Raw genomic sequence first — 20,534 nt, forward strand, 5'->3', positions numbered from 1 at the left:
GGTGGGCCTCTGCAGGGCCTCTGTTGGTGGGTGGGCCTCTGCAGGGCCTCTGTTGGTGGGTGGGCCTCTGCAGGGCCTCTGTTGGTGGGTGGGCCACTGCAGGGCAGGGAGGGCTCCCCTGAGGAGGGGACCATTGAGCCAAGTGCCGAAAGAAGCACAGGCATTAATTGGACAACAGGGAGTAGGGAACGGGGGAGCAGATGAGTGCAATCATGCTACTTCTCTCTGCCTCAGCTTCCCCATCTGTGAAATGGGGTGCTGACACTATCTTGCTGGCTGGCTTTGAGGACTTGGTGACATCGCAGATGTGAATATGCCCTGCAAACCATGAAGTTCTCCTGCCAGCTCCCCACAAGAGAGGCGCTACAAGTATCTGAGGCCCCTGTTCCTCACTCTGGCCCCTCTGGAAGGCTCACCTCCTGCTTTCCTCTCCCCAGTGTTGGACAAGTGGTGAATATCAAGGCCAAGGTGAACCGGGCCTTCAACTCCAGCATGGAGGTGTGTGGGGTGGGCACTGCTTGGGAGTGGGTGCGTGGGTGGGTCCTCTACCTCCTCTATCCATTCTTCTCCCTGCAGCCCAGGGCCACTCACCCTCGCAGGGCCCTGATTAGAACAGCAGAGTTCTGTAATGATTGGCAGAGCAAGGGGAATCCCAAGGATCTTCCTGTTCCAAATCCCGTAACACAGACAGAAAAATCGAGGCCCGGGACGGGAAGGGACTTGTCCCAGGTCACTGAGCTACACAGATTCCAGCATGGGACTTGACTTCCAGGCCCCTGAGTCTTCACATCCAGCCTCAGCAGCCTAGTGTTTATGGGAATGGAGGGAAGGCAGCAGGAGCACCTGATCTTGGAGGAGGAGCTGGGGCAGGAGCGTGCTGGGTTGGCCCATGAGCTTGCCTCCCACAGCCCGTCTCCGCATCTGCAAAAGGGAACATGATTCCTATGTGGCAGAGTTGTTGAGTTAATGGACTGCTGGTGATGCCCAGGGCTCTGTGAGCTGTGGGGGAGGGCTCTATTTCCTGCCTATGGACTTCAGGCCCAGGCAACTTCACCAGCTGGGCCCGTGGTTCCTGACGGAGCACTGAGGCTGGGTGACGTAGTCCTGAGTATGCCTCTGGGCACCCCATAAATGCTCAGGTACTCCCAGGTGCCTGTTCTTGATCTTTTATTTTTATTTTTATTATTTTTTTGAGATGAGGTCTTACTCTGTCACCCAAGCTGGAGTGCAGTGGTGCAATCCTAGCTCGCTGTAACCTCGAACTCCTGGGCTTTAGCAATATTCCTGCCTCAGCCTCCTGAGTAGCTGGGACTACAGACATGCGTCACCACACCCAGCTAATTTGTGTGTGTGTGTGTGTGTGTGTGTGTGTTTTCTTTTTTTTTTGCAGAGACAGGAGTCTCACTGTGTTGCCCTGGCTTGTTTTGAACTCCTGGCCTCAAGTGATCCTTCCACTGCAGCCTCCCAAAATTCTAGGATGACAGGCCATTGAGACTGGCCTATCCTTTAAATGTAGCCAACATTCTACCTATAGTAAGCCCTGTTGTAGACATAGTCTCATTTTAATCCTCTCAACAATCCCACAAGGGTAGGTCTGATCACTCCCACCTTGTAGATGAGGAAACTGAGGCCCAGAGAAGGGAAGTGTTTTGCCCAAGGTTTCCCGGGGACCCAAGGGCAGAGTCAAAACCTACCTCAGATCTCTGGCCTCCCAGACCTGGTAGGTGGTGCAGAAACTCCGGAGGCCTGGGCTGGGCTGGGACTTGCTGTCTGGCGGAGCTGCGGGCCTTCTCGCTGGTGAGTGCAATGTTGTCCCTCATTCCTTCGCCCTTACTGTTCCTCTCCAGGTGGGCATCCAGGTGGCCTCGGAGGACCTGTGCTCTGAGAAGCAGTGGAATGTGTGCAAGGCCTTGGCCACCTTCGTGGCCCACCGAGAGATCACTAAGGTAACTGGGTGCACCTGGCTGCTGGACGCTGCTCAGCGACCTGGGCACCTGCCATGGCAAGTCTGGATCAGGGTGGTGAGGTTGGGGGTTGGCAGAGGGGATGGGGAGGGACACAGCAGGAATCCACAGCTCCCAGAGGAAGGCCCACCCCCCATTGCATTCGGACCCCCAGCCACCTCCCTACTCCTTTCCCCCACCTCTCCCTGTGCTTCTCCAGCGAAGATTCTTCTGGTCTCACCATTCTGCATGTCCTACAGTGACACTCCCTATCCTCTGAGCCTTTGCCCAAGGAAGGGACCTGGGTGGGAGCTGGAGGATGAATATGTGTCAGGTCATCGTGGAGGCAGGAAGATGGGGCAAAGAGGGAGGAAGCCTTGGAACTGAGCAGCAGCCCAGGCCTGCCGTGTGCTAGCCTTGGGCATGGGATGGTGCTGGGGACAGGCCCTTGTGCTATTTCAGGAGACTTGCCCTGAGTGTCCCCCACCCTGTCCCCTGGCCGACAGGTGAAGCTGAAGCAGATCACGCCACAGACAGAGGAGGAGAAGATGGAGCACAGTGTGGCGGCCGAGCGCCGGCGCATGCGCCTTGTCTATGCGGACACCATCAAGGATCTCCTGGCCAACTGCGCCATTCAGGACGGTGAGCAGCTGCCAGCCGTGCATGGGGAGGGTAGCTGGAGTCCTGCATGGCCTCTCTGCCCCGGGCCCCCACTGGGCAGAGGCAGGAAGGGAGGCTCCAGGGACTTCCACCCACTGGTGGCCCTGGGCCTCTCTAGCCCTCTTGGCCCCGAGGTCTCCTCTAGGGAAAGGGAGTGTTTGGGCCTCTCTACCAGCTCCCAGGAACCATGAAGCTGCAGTTAGGTCATGTGGAAATCCCTTTTTTGTCCACAAAACACATTTGGGTCTCCAGAAGCCAAGGTGTTTGGGAAGATAGTATTGAGCTACACCTTGAAGACTCTGTAGGATTTTTTAAAAAGCATATATATATGCTTATGTATATGCATCTATAAAAAAAGCATATATAGGCTGGGCGCAGTGGCTTATGCCTGTAATCCCAGCACTTTGGGAGGCCGAGGTGGGTGGATTGCCTGAGGTCAGGAGTTCAAGACCAGCCTGGCCAACATGGTGAAACCCCGTCTCTACTAAAAATACAAAATTAGCTGGGTGTGGTGGCAGGCACCTGTAATCCCAGCTACTCAGGAGGCTGAGGCAGGAGAATCGCTTGAACCTGGGAGGCGGAGGTTGCAATGAGCCGAGATTGTGCCATTGCACTCCAGCCTGAGCAAAAAGAGCAAAACTCTGTCTCAAAAAATAAAATAAAATAAAATAAAAAGCATATAAAAAACATACGTAAAAAGCATATATATATGCTTATGTATATGTGTGTGTGTATATATGCATACACACATAAGGTGTGTGTATATAAAGATATAAAATAAAAAGCAAGACTCCTTTCTATCCCAGAATCCAGGTCCTCTCCCCAGAAGCAACTACTATTACCCATTTTAGGGTATCTTTCCAGAAGTATTCCCTGCATATCTAAGCATAGCATGTATTATTTAGCCCCTGAAAAGGGGCATTCAGTACATACTGTTCTGTATCTTGTAGTTCCCCTTAGAAATATATCTTGGGGGTTGTTCTATACCAGTACAGAAAGATCTACTTTGGATTGAGTGGGATTTTGACAGGTGGGATATAAGGAAGGGTTCTTGACAGAGGGCACAGCCTGGGCAAAGGCCCAGAGGGGAGACCTTGGACTTGTTTACTCATCTCCAGAATGTTCAAATTTGGGTCTTCCTTGAAACCAAAAGCAGGCGACTTTAGGAGAAAATCTCCTGGGAGTGGGGAGAGAGCAGGAAGAACTTGCAAAGCCCAGTGGAAGCAGCAAGCTGTGCCCTGAGTTCCACGTGCCCTGGTTATGCTGGGCTTGGAGGCTGGAGCTGGGGAGGCCCAGCTCTTCCTACAGTCATTAAGTCTCCCTTGATCTATCCATCCCCTTGCAGCCTTCCTAAATATCTTCTGTCCTAACAGCCCTCCCACCTAAGAATCAGCTCAAGTGTCTTTGCCTGGCACTGGGCCTTCTGGCTGGCCACTCAGCTTCACTGGGTACTGTCTCTTGACCCACTGCAGCTCCTGCTAAGCCACAGGCCCCATTGCCCTGTGAATACCCTCCCCGTCCTGTCTCCAGACCTTGGCTCAGGCCACCCTCAACTTCCCCTCCTGTCTGCCCTGACCCTGTCTGTGGCATCTCTGAGAGTCTGCAAGCCAAGCCAAGGGCAATGCCAGCTCTTTGATGGACCCTCCCTGAAGAAGTCTCTCCATGGGAGATGGGAGACAAATGACACCACCTTGGATTTGGTGGAGCATGCCAGCATCTGCTGCCCTGAAGCCCAAGGCCCCATTCACTGCCTGGCCTCTCCTACTAAGGATATCCTAATGCCGTTGCTGCCAAGGATACCAGGGCAGAGGGCGGCGAAAAACCGTCCTTTTTGAGAGCATATTTACTGGAGCCAAGCACTTTGTGATTATTATTATTTTTTGAGACAGAATCTCACTCTGTCACCCAGGCTGGAATGTAGTGGTGTGATCTCGGCTCACTGCAACCTCTGCCTCCCAGGTTCAAGTGATTCTCATGGCCCAGCCTCCAGAGTAGCTGGGATTACAGGCGCCTGCCACCATGCCCAGCTAATTTTTTTGTGTTTTAGTAGAGACAGAGTTTCGCCATGTCAGCCAGGCTGGTCTCGAACTCCTGGCCTCAAGTGATCTACCCGCCTTGGCCTCCCAAAGTGCTGGGATTACAGGCATGAGCTATTACGACTGGCCTTGAGTCAAGCACTTTGTGACAACAATAACATTTCATCTTCACACAGTCCTGTTGGGTCGGCGTTCACATCTGCCTTTACAAATGAGGCAACTGAGGCTCAGAGGGATTACTCGATTTGCCCACTGCCATGCAGGCAGTCTGGAGTGGAGCTGAGACTCAGACCAGCTGTCTTGTCTCAGAGCTGGTGATGGGTCCACGGCACTGAATGGGCTCATCTCTCACCCAGGGCCACCCTCTGCCTCATGTGCACTTGGTGCCGAATAAATAAAAGAACCTGAGTGGGGTGGAGTGGTGGGGGTCTCCGGGCTGCCTGTGGGGAGGGGCTGCCCTTGGGAATGTTCTCACCTCCCCGCTTCCCTCCCTCACCCCATCCCTGGTCAGATCTGGAGAGCAGAGACTGCAGCCACATGGTGCCGGCCGAGAAGACTCGTGTGGAGAGCGTGGAGCTGGTCCTGCCTCCCCATGCCAATCACCAGGGCAACACCTTTGGGGGCCAGATCATGGCCTGGATGGAGAATGTGGCCACCATTGCAGCCAGGTGAGGGCAGAATGTACTGCCTCTGCCTCCCCTCCTTTCTCCTCCTCCTCCCCTTGGCCACCTCCCTCTGGAGGGGAAACCCCAGCTTAGGGTTGGCATTCAAGGCTTCAGAAGCTTGGCTGTTCCAAATCAGATAAAGAATTTTTGTGAACTGACTATTTCTTGTTCTACTCAAAAAGCTCTCATCTTTTACGTGGGAAACAACAGCTCTCTTGGCCTGGCACTAGATCCTCCTCTTGATCTGGCCCTACCTGTACTCCTTCTAGTGTCTATGTTCCCTTCACATCAAGCCATTTGCTGCTCTGTGTTGCCATCCTCCACTTTCCCAGCCCCTGCCTTTGCCCCTGGTGTAGGCTCCTGCTGTGTTTCCCCTACTCTTCTTTGTCTGCTAATATCCTGCCCACTTCCTCCATAAAGCCATCTCTCACTGTTCCCTTCCTCCAAGGGGTGAAAATTGTTTTCTCTCCTATAACCTCTGTGCCTGTCTGGGGCTTGTTCTACCCTAAATATCAGGGTGTTTTTTATAGTTATGGTAACTGACCTTCACTAATTGACACTCTCACACCTCCATGACTTTGCTTTTGCTGTTCCCTTTACCAGGACTGCCCTTCCCAACCCATGCCCTTCCCAGCCAGGCGGATTCCTCCTTATTCTTTAGAGCCTGGCTTCGATGGCCCCTCTTCCAGTTTAACCTGTGGGAGACAGTGCATAAGCAATGCTCTTTTGGGCAGCCTTGGCTAGAAGTGCAGGAAGATCCCAGAGGAGGGTAAGAGGCTGATGGTCAGGGAAGGCTGCCTGGAGGAAGAACACTTCAGCTGGGCCTTGAATGCCAAGTAGCTTTGGGTTAGGGGAGGGCTTCTAGATAGTAGGAACAGCAGCTACCAAGGTGTAAAAGTTGGAAGGAAAATGGGAAAGGGGTTTACCCCAAACCCTGCTTTCTTCTGTCTCCTCAAACTTGGCTCCTTTCCCACCATGCATAGACCTCAGTATTCTAAGCTATGAAATGAGACTTCAGTTCTGTGCCTCTGAGCAGAACTGCCACTGGTTTGGGTGGCAGTGGGTGGGTCAGAATGTGTAGTTCCAGGCTGGGTCTGGGGATGGGACTAGGGTAGGAGGCCGGCCCAAGCTGGCCTAGTGTGGTGGTTCATGCCTGTAATCCCAGCACTTTGGGAAGCCGAGGCCACTTGAGGTCAGGAGTTCAAGACCAGGTTGGCAATGAGGTAAAACCTCATCTCTACTAAAAATACAAAAATTAGCCAGGTGTGGTGGTGTGTGCCTGTAGTCTCAGTTACTTGGGAGGCTGAGATGGGAGAGTTGCTTGAACCCGGAAGGTGGAGGTTAGAGTGAGCCAAGATAGCACCAGTGCATTCCAGCCTGGGCAACAGAATGAAACCCTGTCTCAAAAAAAAAAAAAAAAAAGGCCGGTTGCAGTGGCTCGTGCCTGTAATCCCAGCACTTTGGGAAGCCAAGGTGGGTGGATCACCTGAGGTCAGGAGTTTGCAACCATCCTGGCCAACATGGTGAAACCCCGTCTCTACTAAAAATACAAAAAATTAGCCGGACATGGTGGTGGACACCTGTAATCCCAGCTACTCAGGAGGCTGAGGCAGGAGAATTGCTTGAACCTAAGAGGCAGACATTACAGTGAGCCGATATTATGCCATTGCACTCCAGCCTGGGCAATAAGAGTGAAACTCCGTCTCAAAAAAAAAAAAACAAAAAAAAAACCTGGCCCAAACTAGTGGCTAAAGCACTGAGGGCATTCCTTCTGTCTCCCCCCTCCAAACCTCCTCAGTCGGCTCTGCCGTGCCCACCCTACGCTGAAGGCCATTGAGATGTTCCACTTCCGAGGCCCGTCCCAGGTCGGTGACCGTCTGGTGCTCAAAGCCATCGTGAACAATGCCTTCAAACATAGGTGAGGGTCTGGGATGGGCGCGGCCAGGGCCATTCGGGGCTGAGGGCTCTTTCTGACCCTAGAAAGGACCCTACTGCAAACCGTCCAGGAGCCCTTTGGCCTGCAGACAGGGTCTAAATCCTCGCCCGGCTGCTGGGTTCCTTCACTGTCTCTGAAATTCAGCTTTGATGTTCCCTTCTTGGAAGCCTTCCCTGGCTCCCAGTCCTGCCTATCCCTGGCTGGGTCAGGGACCCCTTCTGTGGGATCCCCCAGCCCCTGTCTCCCACTGTCTCAGATCAGTGTCTCTGTCCCTCTCCTTGGCTCCTGGCTCCAGGCCTGGACCGCTATATGCTCAGATCACAGGGCCACTTCTTGCCAGTGTTTGGTTGTTTATCAAACCCTTTCCCACACATTTCCTAAAACAATTAGTCTACAGAGTCGTTGCCTTTACAATGAATTCTGATACCTACTCCCATGAAAACTGACTTTAAATAAGTAAATTTTTTGAGAATTTCAGAGATCATTATTTAATCATTAAAAGTGAGGGATCAGAGCCAGGCTGCTGGGTTCGAGTTTGGCTCCACCTCTTACTGGCTCTGTGACCTTGGGAAGCAACTTAACCCCCCTGAGTCTTGGTTCTTTCACCTATAAAATGGGGCTCATCACAATGACCTCAGAGTTATGAGGATTCAATGAGCTGTTGCTAGTAGAATGCCAGAGAAAATGTCCGGTAAAGATCAGCCATTGCGGCTGCTGTTACTATTACTGTTGTTATTTGCAGTCTGACTTCACACATTCTGCCGCGGTGCAGGGGAAAAGCCCTTTCGTAGGAGCTGTGAAGCCTGGTTTTTAGCAGATTCCAGGAATCTGGAATCCTTGGAAAAATTATTGCCCAGTTCTAGGCCTTGGTTTCCCCATCTATATAATGTCCACATTCTGCAATTATAGAACTTCCCAAGTGAGGGGGAATGGTGGTGGCTATTTTATAATTAATAAAGATGGTAAGTGACTGGGTGCAGTGACTCATGCCTGTAATCCCAGCACTTTAGGAGGCCGAGGCAGGCAGATCACTTGAGGCTCAGAGTTCAAGACTAGCCTGGCCAACATGGCGAAACCCCGTCTCTATTAAATAAACAAAAAATGAGCCACATGTGGTGGCACACACCTGTAATCCCAGCTACTTGGGAGGCTGAGGCACAAGAATCCCTTGAACCCAGGAGGCGGAGGTTGCAGTGAGCTGAGATTGTGCCACTGCACCCCAGCCTGGGTGACAGAATGAGACTGTCTCAAAAAATAAATAAAGGAATAAAGAAATAAAGATGGTAAGATACACATGAATAGCAGCAACTGAGCTGTTGGAAGCCAGGCTGCCACAGCACTTGTAAATATGCACATGATGAACATTTGCTAATTAGGCTGTGCACCTCCACCTCCTGGTTTATGTCCTCATGCCCCTTCGCGGTTTATGTTGGCATATTTATACCTTTGCTTTCTTGGTTGCCTCCTCCCCCGGCCATTAGCCCACGAGGCATGGACTGGATGGGTTTATTCACTCCCTCATCCTCACAGGGCCGGACACACACAGGAGGTGCTCTGTAAACATTAGTGGAGGGTGTGGTCCCAGGTATCCTGTCATTGGGACTCTGATCCAGGTTGCTGGAAGAACTGCAGGAGTGTGTGTGCATACGTGTGTGAGTGTGTGTGTGAATGCATGTGTGTGCATGCATGTGTGTGTATGTGTGTGTGTGAGTGTGTGTGTTGAGGAGGAGGCATGGCCCATGGGAAGGTCTGTCCAGGTTGGAAGCCGCACTCTTTCCCCTCAGCATGGAGGTGGGCGTATGTGTGGAGGCCTATCGCCAGCAGGCTGAGACCCACCGGCGCCACATCAACAGTGCCTTTATGACCTTTGTGGTCCTGGACGCAGATGACCAGCCCCAGCTGCTGCCTTGGATTCGGCCCCAGCCCGGGGTAAGTGGGACCAGCGCCCTGCCCCACCAGCAGCTCCCCTCCCCTCCCTCTCTGCCTGCCAGCCCCCTGCAGCCTAGAGGTGTGAGGGGCCCACCCTACCCCTGTGCTGGGGCACGGCCAGCTCTGAGTGTCCTGGCTGTGAGCCCCGGGATGCCCCTTGTGCAGGGCGGGCTTGTTCTGCCTGACAGAACTTGGAATATGTGTGGGTCTGGCTCGAGGTTGGGGATTAATGGACTGTCATGAGCCACAGGGTTGGGAGAGTACTGGCTTTGGAGTCAGATGTGGGTTGGAACCTCGCCTCTACCACATTCAAGTGATGTCCCCTTGAGCTTTCAGTCCCCATGTGTAAAATGGGTGCATCTGCAGTCCTTGCCTCACAGGACTGTGGGGCGATAGATGCAGTACTGACTCCATGCCTGGTTGCATCCTGGGAGCGATTAGGAGGATGGTGAAAGCGACGCAAGGGGCACGGGAAGACAGTCAGGAGCCTGGTGCAAAGGTCCTCTCTAATAAAATGCTCCCTGTGCCTCCTGTGGGCCAGGCCTTGGAGAGGCCGCTCCCTCCCTCGGGAGAGGTCCCCTGCCTTCCAGAGCCTAGCGTGAGCTGTGGAGTTGGGCAGAGCCTCAGGATCGGGAGCTGAGGGTCACAGCCACAGCCGCTTCCCAGGCATTTTCCGTGTCGTGCTTGGGACTGGGGGACGTTAGATGTGGTGGTAAAGAGGGTGGGCTTGAGGCAGGCCACTGGGGTGCTGATCCTGGCCTCAGCCCTTACCCCTGTGGCCTTGGCAAGCCCTCACCCTTCGTTGTCTCAGGTTCCTCCTCTGTAGAATGGACACAGCACTAGCCCCAGCCTCGGAGGGTTGTTTTAGGGATTTGGTGCAATTCCGCATGGAAAGGCCTTGAAAAGAGTGCCTGGTGTGTAGCAAGTGCTCAATAAATGTGGACTGTCATTACCATTGTAAGGGGCCTGTAAGGATCCCCATTTTACAGAGGAGGAAACTGAGGTCTTGCCAGGGGAGATGGTGTTCCCAGGTCACTCAGAGTTTGAGGGGAGCTGGGGCTACAGCTTAGTTTCCCACTTTCCTGGCCAGGAGGTTTTGATTCCAGCTGCCCCAGTGACACCTGAACTCCACGTTAGGGCTGCAGGATCTCCTTGGGCCCTGGGGGATGGAGAGGGGGCAGGATAGAGGGTTGGGGTAGCTAGTTGCTCCTCTCACAGCACAGCCTATCCCGACTTCTTCCCCAGGATGGCGAGCGGCGGTACCGAGAGGCCAGTGCCAGAAAGAAGATCCGCCTAGACAGGTGAGCAGGGGCTGAGTAGTGGGCAGAACGCTCCACTGACCCCAGGGTGCTCGCTTTTCTTCAGAGCTGCCTGTGCGCTGGGCCCTGGGCCAGGCCCTTTTCATCCTCTCGTTTCGGTCTCATTACACAGCTATCTTCTGGCCTGTTGTATAGGCGAGGATGCTGGGGACAGAGGGGTTAGGTGGCTTGCCCAGGGACACACAAATAGCATCAGCAGAGTCAGAATTTGAACCTGCCGATTTTAAATCCTGTGTTCTTCCCATTGATTCTGATGCCCACTTGGCAGATGAAGAAACATTCAGAGAGGAGATGCAGTTGTTCAAGAGGTACAGCCACTTTGGGAGGCTGAGGCAGGCAGATCCTCTGAGGTCAGGAGTTCGAGACCAGCCTGGCCAACATGGCAAAACCCCGTGTCTACTAAAAATACAAAAATTAGCTGGGCATGGTGGTGGGCGCATGTAGTCCCAGTGCACTTATAGTCAGGAGGCTGAGGCTGAGATAAGATAATCGCTTGAACCAGGAGGTGGAGGTTGTAGTGAGCCGAGATTGTGCCATTGCACTCCAGCCTGGGCAACAGAGCAAGACTCCGTCTCAAAATCAATCAATCAATCAATCAATCAATCAATCAGTCAATCAATCCAGGTGTGTCTCACTCTGCTGTGAAAGCACTTACGGACTTTGGAGGCTATAAGCACACCAGGGATCACAAGCTGTTGTTAATAAGAAAGGGTGCATCTATAGCATTTACTGAGCATCTACTGTGTGCCAGGCACTATTCTCCTTGTGATGACCCCTGAGGCAGGGGTGACTGCTGATCCCATTTCACAGATGAGGACACAGCAGCATTAGGGTGAGGTCAGTCAGCCAGGATGTGGGGTGTGGGGACCGAGCCTTAGACGCCACACCCTTCCTTGCTGGCTCACTCCCGCCTCCGAGCTTTCCCTGGTGTAGGAGCCGAGCTGGTGTGCTCTCAGCTGCTGTGTCCTGTGTGACCATCCAGCCTCCCTAGACAGACAGGAGTCTCCCACTCTGCCGGGCTCAGCACAGGGCCTAGCACACAGTAGGCCTGCAGTAGAGTCTGTGGAAAGTGCTGGACGTCCAGGGGACCCAGGTTGTCATCTTCCCTCCTTCCCAGGAAGTACATTGTGTCCTGTAAGCAGACAGAGGTGCCCCTCTCCGTCCCCTGGGACCCTAGCAACCAGGTAAGGCCCTCTGCTCCAAGGGAACAGTCTTCAGACCCACTGGGGCCCCTACCCTTCCCTGCCTGTCAGAATGGGTTTGGGGGAAGGCCGGGGAGAACAGAATATGAATGACACACCTCATGGTTGCTACCGTTAGCAAAGAGCTTGCCTGTGTCCATATTTGGCAGGTGGAAGCGGAGACCTTGAGAGGCAGAGCAGCTTGTCCAGGGTCACACAGTGGGTCTAGCCAAGCCCAAGACTGGACCTCCCTTCCCAAAGTCCAGGACTCTTTCCTCAGCACTGCCCCCCATGCCCCCCATGCCCCCCATTCATGGTCCAGGTTCCTCTCTGGCACACCCTTGGCCTCGGCTCAGGGGCCTTGGAGGAAGGGGGCATGGTAGTGGTAGCACCTGTGTGCTCTTCCAGGTGTACCTGAGCTACAATAACGTCTCCTCCCTGAGGATGCTCGTGGCCAAGGACAACTGGGTGCTGTCCTCGGAGATCAATCAGGTAGCTGACCCCACCCACCCAATTTTCCTTTCTCCTCTGAACCAGAGGTGGCTGATGGCAAGCAACAAGAACTCTCCTATACCACTTATGTCAAAAAAGGATCTCCTCAAAGAATTGGGTGAGATCAAGAAACCAGTCCAGTTATGGAAACGTACCCACCTTTGCAGGGCCTAGAGTTGAGAACCCCTAGATCCTTCTCTCCTGCCTGCCCCACTTCCTGTTCTCAGCCACTCAGGTCTGCTCCTGTCTGACCAGGCACTTCCTCTCTGTTCTTCTGCAGTGATCGCTGCAGGGATGGGGGCAGCCAACAGGCACGGGCTTACAGGAGACCTAAGCTCTGCCAGCTGCCTGTGCCCTTGGACAAGCCGCCTCCTGCCTGTGACGCTAGGGCTTGGATTCTCAGCACAAATGTGCTGAATTCATGGGGATGCAGCTGAGACTCAGAGAGGCTGAGCTGTGCATTCACAGTCACACAGCAAGTCAGCCATAGTCCTGAGCTTCCAGCCTCAGCCTCCAGCATCCCCATCAGTCCACTCCACCACCCAGCAAATGAGGCTGCCCTGTGTCCCATGCAGGTCCGCCTGTACACTCTGGAGGATGACAAGTTCCTCTCCTTCCACATGGAGATGGTCGTGCATGTGGATGCAGCCCAGGCCTTCCTGCTGCTCTCGGACTTGCGTCGGAGGCCAGAGTGGGACAAGCACTACCGGTGAGGGGCCAGGGTGAGGGCAGGGCAGTGTCCCTTCTCCAGCCTGTTGAGGGAGAGGGTGTCTTCTTCTGTAGGTCATCCTCCATGATGCTCTGCCCTGCTGGCCATTAGCAGGGGCTGGGAGTGGGTTGTAGTTCCATGTTGGGTAGGGGGTCAGGGTCGTGGGTATTTTGAGCCCTTAGGGAAGAGACTGAGCATGGAATTGGAGCTGGAGGCTTGAGTTGAAGTCCTGCTTCTGTCCCAACCAGCTGTGTGATGCTGGATAAGTCAAAGTCACTTCCTTTCTGGCTTCAGTTTCTCTCTTCTTAAAACGCATGCTTTTTAAGAAGAGTGGGTCATGGATTCACACTGAGAGATACTGATTTTCAAACCATGTGCTCTGGAGTTCTGTGTTTCCAAAGGGGCTTCCAGAACTGCTTGGGGTGGAGTCAGAAGGCTGAAGGGTGAGTGGGATATAGCATGGCCAGTTTGCTGAACTTACCAAGTTTGCTGATTTTCCTCACAAATATGTTATTTTTGAATATAATGAATGATTATGAATAGAAATATATGATTCCTTTACATACATTTGTTCCTCCAAATTTGTTGATTGTTCGGCTGACTATCTTCTTCTCGAATTTAGTCAAGGAAGATAAATATGTTCTTAGGAAAATAGCAAAATTTGTGTTTTTCAAGTCCCCTTAAAGTCATTTTCTATTCTGCCAACACCCTGGCTTGGGGGGGGTTATTTGAGAATCGCTTGTTATGAGGAGCCTACATTCTGGAAGATTTCCATAAGGAGGTTCTGTGTGTTTGGAAACTCAGTGTGCCGGTCGTTTGGCGAATTGTATTTTGACAAACTGGCCTTCCCCTTCCTACCCCATCTGTCTTCTCCCGAGCAGGCTTGTAGCTCTGCTGAAGGTTTCTTTGCAAAAAGGGCCATGTTGCCTTAAAAATCCCTGGCCCAGCTGACTCAGGCCTGCTGGTTGTCCCCTTCCAGAAGGCAGAGAGGTGATTTGGTGGTGGGTGTCGTGTAGGGGGAGGGCGGTTGTGCATGTGATAGGTGGGCTTCTTAGAGGGAGGCTGGGGTGGGCCTTGAAGGCCAGACCAAATCTTGATACTTGATCGGATTTGTGGGGGAGTGGCCTGAGGGGAAAGAGAGCCCCTAGTTTCTTCCCCATACCCTGCCTACTGCTGAGTGCGGGCAGGGAATTGGCGAGGAGAAGGTGGGTCTGGACGTGGCCATGTCTGCCTCTGTGTGGGTGTCCTTGTGTGGATGCACGTGTAGATATGAACCTGTGTATGCCCATGCATGTATGTGTCAGGTGCCTGGGCCTAGGGATACATCTCTGCCACCTGATAGCCTGAACACACCCCAGCCCTGCTTCCTTATTAGCTCTGTGGCTGTGGGCAGGTTATCTTCCTCATCTATGAGATGGGAACACTAAAAGTGTCTACAGCATGGGGCTGTTATGGAGCTTAAGCAACACATGTAAAGCACTTAGAACAGCACCTGGCACTCAGTGGGCGCTCAGTAAATGTTAAGAACAACTGCTAAATCATCACACATCCTTGTGGTGTCTGTACCTGCGCAGACATGTACAGACACACGTGGGTCTCTCTGTATACTGGTGTCTGTCCATGTGCCTGTGCACATATGACCACGTGTGTTCATGTATGTGCACATCTTTGTTCCCGTGTCTGTGTGTATGTGTTCATTTACTTGCATGCACGTCTACGTGTGCCTGTGTGTACACACGCACATGTGTGTCCATCTTGACTGGGCCTTGCTGCCTTCCTGCTGGTCCCTGCTGAGCAGTACGGGGGGTGACATCCCACCACAGAAGCTGCTCAGGCGCTGCACTGTGGCAGGGCATGGGCAGACCGGCTGCCTGCATGGGAGCTGGAAGCTTCCTGGGGCCCTGAGATCCCGACCTCCCCACAGGAGCGTGGAGCTAGTGCAGCAGGTGGACGAGGACGATGCCATCTACCACGTCACCAGCCCTGCGCTTGGAGGTCACACAAAGCCACAGGACTTCGTGATCCTGGCCTCGAGGCGGAAGCCTTGTGACAATGGGTGTGTGCCTATCTGCTGTGGGGTGGGAGACACAACTGGACGGAGTGGTAGGGTGGCCGCATCTCCCTCCCAGGGAAGGCCATCAGCCTGGAGCCAGAGCTCTGCTTCCCATTGGCTGTGGGGCCCCAGGCACCACTAGACTTTTCTGGGCTGCTGTGGCTTTACCATGGGTAAAATAGGGGACAGGGGGACACGCTTCCCTTCTTGTCACATTCCCTACAGCAGGGCTGCCCTTGCCCAGGGTGGCTCAGGCTGCTTCGATGCAGGCCTTGGACAGGATATTTCTCGGGTGGCCACGTCCTTGGCCTCCTTCCTCTGACAGCCCTGTGTGGGCTGGAGGGCCTAAACATCTCTTTTGCTGGAGAGACAGGGACAGAAAAAAATCCCAAAGCCCACGAGTCTTCCCCCGAGCGTTGAAGTAGAGTGGCTTTTCCAGAAAGTCCACCGTGGAGGCAGGTTGGCTCCTGGTGAATTTGGTGCTAACCCACAGGTGCCTCCTCCCTCCAGCCTGGCCCTGAGCCCTGCATCGGGGCTTTAAGAGTCGATGTGCCTTGCATCCCCTGGTGAGGAATCCGTGCCAGAGGGGGCAGGGTCTGGGCTTTGGTTGGGCGGAACAGGCCCCCACTTTCTTCTGTGGCTGACCCCTGTCCCCTTGCTACCCTTCCTTCACTCAGGGACCCCTATGTCATCGCGCTGAGGTCGGTCACGCTGCCCACACACCGAGAGACGCCAGAGTACAGACGCGGAGAGACCCTCTGCTCAGGCTTCTGCTTCTGGCGCGAGGGGGACCAGCTGACCAAGGTGAGGCCGGTCCCCCTCACCACGCCCCCAGCCTGGCTCCACCCCAACACCACACGTATATTGAGCTTAGCACTGCTGGGCTAGGATAGTCTCAGAGCTGGGCGCCCCAGCAGGCTCCTGCTTCCAGCCTGGGGGAGCCTGGAGTGTCAGGGGCTGAAAATGATCTCATCTGTATAGAGGTAAGTCAGAGGCTGCTGCATGGTCTTGGAAAAAGCTCTGGGTGCTGAAGTCAGAAGGCCTGGTTTCTGAACTGAAATTCCATCTCACTCGTCATTCCCTTGGATAGCCCTTCTCATCTAGGAAGTCTTTATATGGGCTCTGAGGGCCCATAAAACCCAGCAGTGCAGTCTGTGTTGATGGGCAGGAGGCTGAGGGAAAGTGAGGGTGGGGTACTGCAGCCTCCCCACTCACAGCTTCTGTTAGGGCCCTGCAGCCGGGCCCTGAGACTCACCCAGCAGAGACTCAGCTGGTGTTTGCTGAATTCATATGCTTGAACCCATGAGCGCCTCAGAACCATCCCTGGGCTAATGTCTAACGTGTCTCTATGGCCAAGATTCAGAGCTGGGCCCTGGAGACGCAGCCGCTGCCCTCCAGGGCCTCTGGCTGGCGGGGAAGATGCACGATGACAATGTCGTGTGTGGTGGCGGGAAGCCAGGGTTGTCAGCGCCCCCGGAAGGGTTGGGGGAGATCAGCTGGAGGAGGCCATGCTGGCCAACTGTGTAATCTAAGACCCTGGGGAGTTGGGTTGAATTTTCTGCCCTCCCAGAAGACAAGCAAGGCTGACTCACCACCAGCCCGTGCCCACTGGGCTCCCACCCCTTCCCAGTACCCTCCCCTAGCTCGGTCTCCCTGAGCCTGGCTTCCCACCCTGCAGGTGTCCTACTACAACCAGGCTACCCCAGGTGTTCTCAACTATGTGACTACCAATGTGGCCGGCCTCTCCTCTGAGTTCTACACCACCTTCAAGGCTTGTGAGCAGTTTCTCTTGGACAACCGGAATGATCTGGCCCCCAGCCTCCAGACCCTCTAGATGCCCTCAGTGGCCACATCATGCCCACTCCCACTCCATCCTGCCCCCAAGGACTCACATACAGTGCCTGGAGAAAGCCAAAGGCCTTTATTTCTTCCTGCCTCCCCGTGGGAAGCCTCCGCCCTGGAGCCCGCTGGGCCACCACCCCGGGGTGCTCAGTTTCTGCCAACATCGGCCAGCAAGTCCTTGCGGTGCCCCTGGGGCAGCCTGTAGTAGACTCGGGTCCTATCCACAGCCCTGGCTGCCAGCAGCGCTGTCCTCACAGAGGCATAGTCGCCCCCCGCTGGGCTGTGCTCCACTGTGACGGTGGCCCGAGGGGAGGATGCCAGCAGCCTGGCTATGGCTCCAGCTGTGCTGTGGCCCAGCAGTATGGCCTGCATCTGGAAAGACACAGGTTGCCAAAGCCCCTGGCACAGCTCTAGCATATCTGTGAGCAGATGTTCTCTGTAGCCACTGCCCAGCACCTCCTCAGGCCAGCCTGGTGCCACAGTCACGTGGGGGAAGACCTCAGCCACAGCTGTAAGCAGCTCTCTGCCAGCCACATGGCCAGGGACCGAAAAACTCCCGTGGGAGATTTTGGCCCCAACCCACACAGGCCAATGCAAGAGGCCAAGGCTGGAGAGGTGTGCCAGCAAGGCCAGGGACGGCCGGAGGGCTGCGGGCTCTGCTATTTGCAAATGGATGCCCCAGTGTCCGGGACGTGTGGCCAGCTGTTGCAGGCAGGACTCCAGCGTCAGGATGCTGCCACTTGGAGCATGAACAATGGGCACGGGGTTTTCAGCCACAGTTCCCTCGAGGCCAGTGTTCAGCAGGATCATGCCTTCTGTGTCTGGAAGAGGCGGCAGGGGCAACAGGGTTTAGGATTTGGGTTATCATAGGTTTTAGAGTCCCTTGTTAAAGGGGCAGTGGGAGTTATGGAGTCATCAAGGATCTTGCCTCTCTGGAATCTGTCAACCCATTTTTGGGCTCCAGGTGGATGGGTTGCTTTATAAATGTGCCTGGTGCGTGAGAAACTCTTGCTTCAGCTCTTGGCCTTTACCCATGACTCAGTCTGGGGGCTGGTGCCGGCCTTGCCCGTAGCACTGTGGCTGAGGACTGGTCTGAAGGCCAGGAGCCCTGTGCTCTTGACATCACTGTACTCCCTCTCCCTCTCCCGCAACCCTGCCCCACCTTGCATCCAGGGTATGGTGTAAATAAACCCGTGTTGTCATGGCAACAGAGACTGGAGTTACCTGCCCCAAGCAAAGGACACCCCTGCAGATGAGCTAGGAGCACCAGGGTTGAAGGGTAGACCTTACCTGGGAGGGTCATTGTTGCTGTTTGACCACTGCCCTGGACGTCAGGAACCAGCCACTCCACATTCAGACCATCATCCCCAGGCAGCTGGAGAAGAGGGATCAGGCTGCCTCCCGTGTAGTACATTGGTTTCCGTGTGGCATTCACTGTGGGGCCCCAAATTGCCAAAGTGAAGTGGCTGCCATTCATGGAACACCTTCTGTAGGCCACAGCTCTACAGGCATCCTCTCTAAACCTCATGGCACCCTGCCAAGTAGCTATCCTTTCCTCGTTTTGTAGACTAGAAGAAGTGACTTGCCCAAGGTCTTATAAGCAGTAAGCAAAGTTGCTGGGAGTGGAACCTGATGGGGCCAGGTCTGTCTGGCCCCAGAGCTGGTATCCTTCCCCCTCGCTTAGGTGGCTTCCATGGCAGGAATGCAGAGTCTTGTGGGGCCCCTTTGAGATGGCTTAACTGCGGCTCTTCTGGGTTCGGGGACAAGGGAATGAGGGGTTTGGACGGTGGCATCTGATCACTGTTTAGCAAATGCAGTGGAGGCCTCTGAAGCATTAGAGTAACCCACAGTGGAGCTGTGCACCAAGGGAAATAATGGGGGGTTTGGAATTTGCTGGTTTCCTATCTGCTGGGCCACATACAAGCTGAGTGACTGTATTGAGCTGCTGTTTCTCTATAAAATGGAATCCCTCAGTTTCTCTATAAAATGAATGTGTGGGTCAGGCAGGTGGCTCACACCTGTAATCCCAGCACTTTGGGAGGCCAAGGCGGGTGGATCACCTGAGGGCAGAAGTTCAAGACCATCCTGGCCCAACATGGTGAAACCCTGTCTCTATTAAAAATACAAATTTAGCCGGGTGTGGTGGTGCAGGAGAATCACTTGAACCCGGGAGGCGGAGGTTGCAGGGAGCTGAGATTGAACCGCTGCACTCCAGCCTGGGTGACAGAGCCAGACTATGTCTCAAAAAAATATATAAATAAAAATAAAATGAATGTTTGAAGCTTAGCATACCATCCCAGGGCCTGGCACACAAAATGCAGCTGCCTCCTGTCCCATTCTGGCCTTCCCCCTTCTGATATCCCTTCCGCCCAGCTCTGCTCTAGTGCCCACCAAGTGCTGCCCCATGCAGAATCCAGCCCACACCGCCCTTCCCAGTTTCTCTCCTTACAGGCCAGCTGCTTGAACTGTGACAGGAGAGGCTCAAAGATGTCATAGTAGACTTGGTGGACAGCAGTGTTATCCCGGACGTAGAGCAGATCCTCCACCGACATGGGGTCCGAGGCAGCCTGCCACAGTGTCAGGCTGTACCTGGGGCCACGAGAGCTGACTCAGTGCCTGTCTGAGCCCAGCAGACCCTCAGCCCCACTCCTGTGCTCAGAACTGGATGTCAGCTGGGCCCAGGGTAGAGCATCTGTCCTCCAGTCGCCCACCCGCCACTTCTCCCTGAGTCCTACCCCTTCCCAAGGGCAGGAGCCAGAAGGAATTCAGGAAAGATGACAGAAAGCAGAGGCCCAGGAGGGAGGGGGAGCCTGTCTTGCCTCCTCATTTGCAGTGTCTATTTCTGAGTCCTGTCTTAGGAAAGGGGCAGGACAGATGGGGCAGGGTGTGGAAGGGTAGATCAGGCATCAAGAGGGGGAGGGGCAGCTTTGGGAGTACTGTGGAAGGTAGGGGGGAATAGTGGGGGCAGAGAAGTCTCTAAATTCTGTAGGGCTATCCTAGGGCAGGGGTTGAAGGCACAATCTGTGTAGCCCCAGGGGTACAGCTGGCTCCTATTGGAGGAAGCTGTGGGGAGACAAATTGTGTCTTGGTATAAATATTTTCCAGAGGGCAGAGAATTACCCACCAATGAAAAGCCTCCTGCAGGAGGTAGTGAGTAGCCCGTCACCAGAGGTATGCAAGCAGAAAGCAGGGACTCTGTAGACGGCATGAGCACCAGCAGGGGTTGGACGAAATGACCGTTAAGACCCTTCCAGCTATGAGCTGAGCTTCTGGGATCGTGCTGGGGGTATCAGTGCCTCCAGGAGGGTGGAGGTGGGTTTGGTGGTTTTCACCTTTCAGATTGGCTCAGCAGCCAGCTGAAGTGGGGCCAGGCGGCCCGCACCATGGAAGACCGCACAGGGAAGGTTACCCTCTGGGGTACCACTCCCACCAGCTCGTGCATCTTCTCCACCATGGCTCGGGTGTAGGTCCTGTTTGGGAATGTGGACGTGTAGAAGGTGGTCCAGCCTGGAGACAGGGTAGCCTTGGGATACTTCTCCTGGACCAGGGCCAGGAACCTGCAAAAAAAAATCAGAAACATCGGTATCACGGAGCTGCGGCGGCCCCTTACTGTCCTCTGGGTTCTCATCACAGTGCTAGGGAGTGGCAGGGCCTATTGGATCTATGATAAGGTCAGAAGCAGAGTCCCAAAGAACAGAATGGCTTGTTTCAGGTCCCATAAATTGGGCGTGGACTTTGGAGTCAGGGAAGTCTGGGTTCAGATCCTGAT

General features: G+C 54.3%; 2 protein-coding genes across 2 annotated transcripts in view; one reads left to right on the forward strand and one right to left on the reverse strand.

Moving 5' to 3' along the window:
* ACOT11 (acyl-CoA thioesterase 11) overlaps positions 1–19,036 on the forward strand; it is a 70,640-nt gene extending 51,604 nt beyond the window's left edge. Inside the window, exons 4-16 of the mRNA XM_011973824.1 lie at positions 438–498; positions 1,848–1,946; positions 2,450–2,585; positions 5,151–5,307; positions 7,103–7,222; positions 9,025–9,169; positions 10,415–10,470; positions 11,606–11,672; positions 12,078–12,161; positions 12,737–12,870; positions 14,795–14,926; positions 15,601–15,727; positions 16,602–19,036. Of these exons, the coding sequence (XP_011829214.1) occupies positions 438–498; positions 1,848–1,946; positions 2,450–2,585; positions 5,151–5,307; positions 7,103–7,222; positions 9,025–9,169; positions 10,415–10,470; positions 11,606–11,672; positions 12,078–12,161; positions 12,737–12,870; positions 14,795–14,926; positions 15,601–15,727; positions 16,602–16,757 (1,474 nt within the window). The 3' untranslated portion in view covers positions 16,758–19,036. The remainder of the gene's footprint in view (positions 1–437; positions 499–1,847; positions 1,947–2,449; positions 2,586–5,150; positions 5,308–7,102; positions 7,223–9,024; positions 9,170–10,414; positions 10,471–11,605; positions 11,673–12,077; positions 12,162–12,736; positions 12,871–14,794; positions 14,927–15,600; positions 15,728–16,601) is intronic.
* FAM151A (family with sequence similarity 151, member A) overlaps positions 16,822–20,534 on the reverse strand; it is a 20,214-nt gene continuing 16,501 nt past the window's right edge. The window contains exons 5-8 of the mRNA XM_011973823.1: positions 20,098–20,322; positions 19,215–19,354; positions 18,056–18,199; positions 16,822–17,586 (exon numbers count right to left, since the gene is read on the reverse strand). Of these exons, the coding sequence (XP_011829213.1) occupies positions 16,913–17,586; positions 18,056–18,199; positions 19,215–19,354; positions 20,098–20,322 (1,183 nt within the window). The 3' untranslated portion in view covers positions 16,822–16,912. The remainder of the gene's footprint in view (positions 17,587–18,055; positions 18,200–19,214; positions 19,355–20,097; positions 20,323–20,534) is intronic.

This window comes from Mandrillus leucophaeus, unplaced genomic scaffold, assembly GCF_000951045.1.
Source record: "Mandrillus leucophaeus isolate KB7577 unplaced genomic scaffold, Mleu.le_1.0 Scaffold14, whole genome shotgun sequence".
Lineage (NCBI taxonomy): Eukaryota > Metazoa > Chordata > Mammalia > Primates > Cercopithecidae > Mandrillus > Mandrillus leucophaeus.